The sequence below is a fragment of the Dipteris shenzhenensis genome, chromosome 7 (assembly GCF_047967505.1).
Source record: "Dipteris shenzhenensis isolate YYH24624 ecotype China chromosome 7, Dip_SZ_1.0, whole genome shotgun sequence".
Taxonomy (NCBI): Eukaryota; Viridiplantae; Streptophyta; class Polypodiopsida; order Gleicheniales; family Dipteridaceae; genus Dipteris; species Dipteris shenzhenensis.
The window spans coordinates 1925934-1931728 of record NC_141602.1 but is presented as its reverse complement, the minus strand read 5'-3'; the positions used below and the strand labels follow the sequence as shown (position 1 = coordinate 1931728).

The window sequence follows — 5795 nt, the reverse complement described above, 5'->3', positions numbered from 1 at the left end:
GCCAGGGTCTAGAGGCCATGGTCCAAGATGGGAGAAAAAGTGGCTACTCCCATTCTAAATCCATCCTAGACCACTTGGTGTAGGATGGGAGTAATGATGACAAAAATATTCCCATCCTAAATCCATGCTAGCCCCATCCATGTGCTACGGTCCTATGTCTAGGCTTGGAGTTTGAAGCTGATCTTAATTTTCTACCTTGGTGTTGTTTTTCTACCATACACCAAGGGTAAGACAATCGAAAGTAGTCATGCAAGGAACCTGTCCTTATTGCAGCCACTATGGAGCTTTAAAGAAACGAGAAGTTGTGCACTCTAAAAACTTGGTTGCGTCCGAAACGACTTCCAATTGTGGACTCTTTGCTTCCTATTTGTGAAGGGGCGGAAGATTCTGGTTCTTCCATTTAACCATGTGATATGTAATCCTTTGTTCCTCTTTAAGTCGCAAGAGTTTTGAAACCCCTTCCTTCTCTAACCACATCCTCCACCCCTCAGCTACAGTGTCCTTGGCACGCTCGAATTTGAAGAAGTAATATACCATTGTTTGTAGGACGACTCCGGAGCCCAATCGCAGTGTGTCCTTCTTGGTCCCAGGCAGAATGCGAAATCTACCTCGGCTCTTGCTGCCAAGAAGCGAATCGAATTTGAGACCAACTCTTGTGTGGTTTATCCGGATGGGGTATGTACTGCTCATAGCAGTTGGGATTCGCAAAAGCTATGGGACTACCTTTGGAACAGCCTCAGGTTTGCTACTTCCCTACGGTTGACACACTCTTCTGCTTTTTAACATCGAAGCAGATTTTCATTGGCTTTTTCTTTGCAGATAAGATGAGCAGATTACCTAAAGAGTGCTCATGGCAGGACTACTGTCAATGGTGGGATAACAGAAACAACAAAGTAAGTAACCAATGGGGCCAGGATAAATGGTGTTACACAGATGAAACTATATCAGAATTTGAGCGTTGTGGCCTTGATCTTTTTGGATTGACGTGTCTCTGGCGAGCTTTAACAGATAAGCATAAAGGCTGCAGATCTTAGGCATAAAAGGGCCCTGTGGATAGGCAGCTGCTCCAACCCACCTCGGTGTAAATTTATGCTTGAGCGAAAGGAAGCTCGGGTTGGGGGAAGCGAGAGAGCTGCAAAGAAAGAACGGGCATGCTCAAACTCAAGAGATCTTCACTTGACGGAGTATCTAGCTTGGTCTGGGTACATGCTTAAGGCTAGCTTAGGTTCAGAAGTGCAGATGTATGCACAACCACCAGGAGTAGGCAGTAGTTGGGACGTTCTGAACTTAGAGGAGACACTAAGTACTTTGGACCAGATGGTTGCATTGCCTTCGGTTGAGGACTTCATTTACATATTGCAGAATTGCAGGAACAAAAAATGTATAAAGTATGCCAAGCATGTGCATGCGCACATTTGGAATAATGGGATGGAAGCAGATATTAAGGTTGGGAACTTCATAGTGCCTATGTTTGTGGAGTGTGGAAGTGTGTCTGGTGCTGAGCAGGTTTTTGGCAGGTTGACTTGCCAGAATGTGCATTCATGGACGTCTCTTATATTAGGGCTTATCCACAGTGGGCAAGTCCAGCAGGCCCTCAACCTGTACGAGAAAATGCAAGACGATAGTGTGCATCCTAGCAGCTATACGCTTATGGCCCTACTAAAAGCTTGTGCCAGGCTGAAAGATTTGAAAGCAGGCCGGAAAACACATGCTGAGATTGCACAAAGGGGCTTTGAAAGAAATCTTTTTGTTGGTACCACTTTGGTGGACATGTACGCCAAATGTGGCTCACTTTCAGAGGCACGGGAAGTGTTAATGAATCTGCCAGTCCGAAATGTTGTGTCATGGAGTGCACTAATTGGGGGATATGCCGAACATGGACCTGGTGAGGAAGCACTGAAATGTTTCAAAGAGATGCAACTGGAAGGTGTCTCTCCAGATGCTCTCACTTTTGTTTGTGCTTTGAAAGCATGTGGTAGCATGGGAGCTATAGACAAGGGCCGGGAAATATATGTCGAGATCACAGAAAAGGGATTTGAAAGAGATCCTTTTGTTGGCAGCACTTTAATTGACATGTATGTCAATTGTGGCTCACTTTCAGAGGCACGGGAAGTCTTTGACAGATCATTGACTCGGAATGTTGTGCTGTGGAACGCATTAATTGCAGGTTATGCTGAACATGGATCTGGTCAAGAAGCACTAAAATGTTTTGAACAGATGCAAGTGCAAGGTGTCTCTCCAGATGTGGTCACATTCATTTGTGTCCTCAAAGCTTGCGCTTCTATTGGGGCTGTAAGGAACGGCCAAGAAATACATGCTGAGATCGCCAGAATGGTATTTTCACGGGATATTCTTATAAACAACACTTTGATTGACATGTATGCCAAATGTGGCTTACTTTTAGAGGCACGGGAAATTTTTGACAAGTTGCCAGTCCGAAATGTTGTGTCATGGAGTAGACTAATTGCAGGATATGCTGAACATGGACCTGGCCAGGAAGCACTGAAATGTTTTTATCAGATGCAGCTGGAAGGTATCTCTCCAGATGCTATCACGTTTGTTTCTATCTTGAAAGCTTGTGGCAGCATGGGGGCAATAGAGAAGGGCCGAGAAATACATGCTGAGATTGCACGAAAAGGATTTGGAAGAGATCTTAGTGTGGGCAATGTTTTGATCGACATGTATTCTAAATGTGGCTCACCCTCAGAGGCACAGAAAGTCTTTGATAAGCTTACAATTCGAGATGTCGTGTCATGGAACACACTAATTGGAGGATATTCTGAACATGGCCCCAGTCAGGAAGCACTGAATTGTTTTGAACAAATGCGACTGGAGGGTGCATCTCCGGATGCTGTCACATTCGCTTGTGTTTTGAAAGCGTGCTGCCGCATGGGAGCCATAATCCAGGGTCGAGAAATACATGCTGAGATTTTACAAAATGGATTTGAAAGAGATTTGTTTGTCAGTGGCACTCTGGTTGATATGTATGCCAAATGTGGCTCCCTTTCAGAGGCGCAGGAAGTGTTTGACAGGCTGCCAGTTCGAAATGTCATGTCATGGAATGCACTCATTGCAGGATATGTTGAACATGGATCTGGTCAGGACACCCTGAAATGTTTTGAAGAGATGAAACTGGAGGGTGTCATTCCAGATGCTATCACTTTTGCTTTTGTCTTGAAAGCTTGTAGCAGCATGGGAGCCATAGGCATGGGCCATGATATACATACAGAGATTACACAAAAGGGATTTGAAAGAGGTCCTCCTGTCTGCAATGCTTTGGTCGAGATGTATGCCAAATGTGGGTCAGTTTCAGAGGCCCAAGAAGTCTTTGACAAGCTGCCAGTTCAAGATGTTGTGATGTGGACGGCAATTGTACAAGGATATGGCATGAATCATGAGGGTCACATGGCTGTACAATGTTTTGAAGACATGCTTGAACAGGGCATGAAGATTGATGCTATTGCACTCACGTCTTTTTTAACTGCATGCAGCCATACCAACCTGGTACTCAAGGGCAAGGAGTATTTCCATTTGATGAGAAAGGAATATGGCATTGCACCAACAATAGAACACTATGCTTGCATGGCTGATTTTCTTGCGAGATCAGGACATTTGTACGAGGCAGAAGAATTCCTTGAAACTGTGCAGTCTCCTCTATCTGAAGGAACGTGGACAGCTTTACTCAGTGCCTGCAGAAGTTATGGGGAAGCAGAACTAGGAATGCGATGCTTTCAGCAGCTTGTCCAGATGAGCCCAGCATTTTCTGCTTCGTATGTGCTCATGGCAAATATCTATGCAAGTACCGGCCGGTGGGATGATGCATATGTAATCGAGGATCTGCGGAAACAGCCAGGGGCAAAGGAAAAAGCCAATTGATAAAGGTGAGTAAGCAGGTGCATGAGATTGCATGGGTACGAGTTCCTAGGAGCTGCTATATGTGGTGCATAGAACAGGTCACATCTTTTGGGCTTGTCAACAACTAATACCAATGTACTCACAAAACTAGGTTGGAAAACGGAATAGAAGCAGGAGAAGGTGCAGCTATTCAATGAGAGGGGTTTTGGATCAGAGGCAGAGATAGAGACCAAGGAGACAAAGGGAGAGATGGAAGTCAGAGGTCAAAGCTAGAAATAAAGCAAACTAGGGACCCTATCTTTGATGACGAGGTACATATTGTGGATTGTGGGGACTTTAGATCCTCAGTGAAGGACATCGATGAGGACAATGATGATGCTGATACTGAGTCTCAAGATTCAACCTTTCTATATAGTGAACTCGGTGTCCATAATTAATAGGTCCTTATTTATACTATATGCTATATAGCTTAAGCCTCTTGAGTTACAAAGACATAGGAGAGCAATTACCTCTCTTTAGGAAGAGTTGCATTGCCATGAATCTATGCATGGACGTTCCTGATAGCCTAGGGTGCACCCATCCATGTCGACCAACCATAGGAATATGAAGAGGTGGCAAATATTATTGATAACATGGATCTGATTTCAAAAATTCTCTTTCAAGCAAAGACATTGCATGGACAGCTTGGTTCAAACAGTCAGCAAACAGTGTTTTTTCGGAGGATCTGAAAGTAAATCCGTATTCAAACAGTGTTTCTAAGCTTCCAACGGAGAGCAGACAGTGTCTTGGGCAGAAATGCACTGACAAGAGTCCTAAACAGTGGCTTTATATTGGATTCATTGGGATCACATCATGCCTGCAAGGAGGGTCTGCCAGATAGGGCATTGGCTCCAGAGAGGGAATCCAGGATGAGGGCACTGAGATTGTGGATGCTCCTGGCAGTGGTAGACAAGAGCTCACTGATGGCACTTCCAATGTCCAAGAATCTCATGCCCAGGAGCAAAAAACTAATGGATATATGGATCCTATATTACAGGCACTCAAAAAGATGATCAGGGCTAATGGTTTGAGAATGAAGAACCCTTTTGCTACCATGAACAGAAGGTTAGATCAACTTAGAAGGAGCCAGGGCCATGAGGGGAAAAGGCCTACGGAGCAGTCCAGGGAAGATGACTCAGATTCTGATGCTGACATTAGTGCTGTACCTAATGTAGACCCTATTGGTTTCATGTCCTCAGCAAGGAAGGCCTACCATTTAACTAGTGGGACAGCTCATAGGAGCAGGGAGTGACCAAGGAGCAGTGTTCCCAAGGGGGCCAGCCTTGAGGTAGATGGTCTGTGTCAAAGGTTTAATGAATATAAGACCTACCAGCTGACCTCAGGTCAGTCATGCCTTTCCATCAATGTATCCAAACAATTAAATCTGCTGATCCAAAGGGATCCACTCATCAAGACAAGGATGCCGAAGAGAAGATTGGTTTGTCCAAGTCCAAGGGTGATACTTGTACCCCCAATGAGTTGGAGGAATGGTTGAGCAAAATGGAGGACGCTTTTCTGTTTTATCGTAAGAGTGACCAAAGCAGGGCCAGATTTGATGTGCTCCACTTGGAGGATTATGAGTTTTCTTTCTTTTAGCACATCTTGCATGCAAGGATAGTACTGTGGATGGATCTCGTAATGGCACAAGACTAGCTACTGAAGCTGAATGCATAAGGTCTTGAATGATCTTTGTCCTCTTGGACTGAGACCTGCTTTGTACTTTCTCATTTGGGTTCCTTTGGAGATCTTTTTGAAAGGTGCAACCTGCAAATAAGCATCCCAAAACTTTTGGTTGTACACATCCACTGTATCTCCTGCATCCATATGCAAACTGTCCCAATCTTGAAGAACATGATCTCTAAACTATTTAGGCATAAATTGCTGGTAGAAGGCTTTCTCGA

At 44.6% G+C, this 5795-nt stretch overlaps 1 protein-coding gene across 1 annotated transcript; it reads left to right on the top strand.

Annotated features, from left to right (window-relative positions):
- Positions 1-235: 235 nt before the first annotated feature.
- On the top strand, positions 236-5467 carry LOC147899806 (pentatricopeptide repeat-containing protein At2g33680-like). The gene is made up of 3 exons (XM_087376959.1): positions 236-740; positions 820-893; positions 1009-5467. The coding sequence occupies exons 1-3, from the start codon at positions 596-598 to the stop codon at positions 3874-3876; spliced, it is 3087 nt and encodes a 1028-aa protein (XP_087233085.1). The 5' UTR covers positions 236-595; the 3' UTR covers positions 3877-5467.
- The last annotated feature ends 328 nt before the right edge of the window (positions 5468-5795 follow it).

Bases quoted from the DNA above. Each gene is read 5' to 3' on its own strand.
- LOC147899806 (XM_087376959.1), top strand. From the start codon at position 596: ATGCGAAATCTACCTCGGCTCTTGCTGCCAAGAAGCGAATCGAATTTG. The intron at 741-819 runs GTTTGCTACTTC...TTTTCTTTGCAG, and splicing joins TACCTTTGGAACAGCCTCAG to ATAAGATGAGCAGATTACCT. The intron at 894-1,008 runs GTAAGTAACCAA...GAGCTTTAACAG, and splicing joins GGGATAACAGAAACAACAAA to ATAAGCATAAAGGCTGCAGA.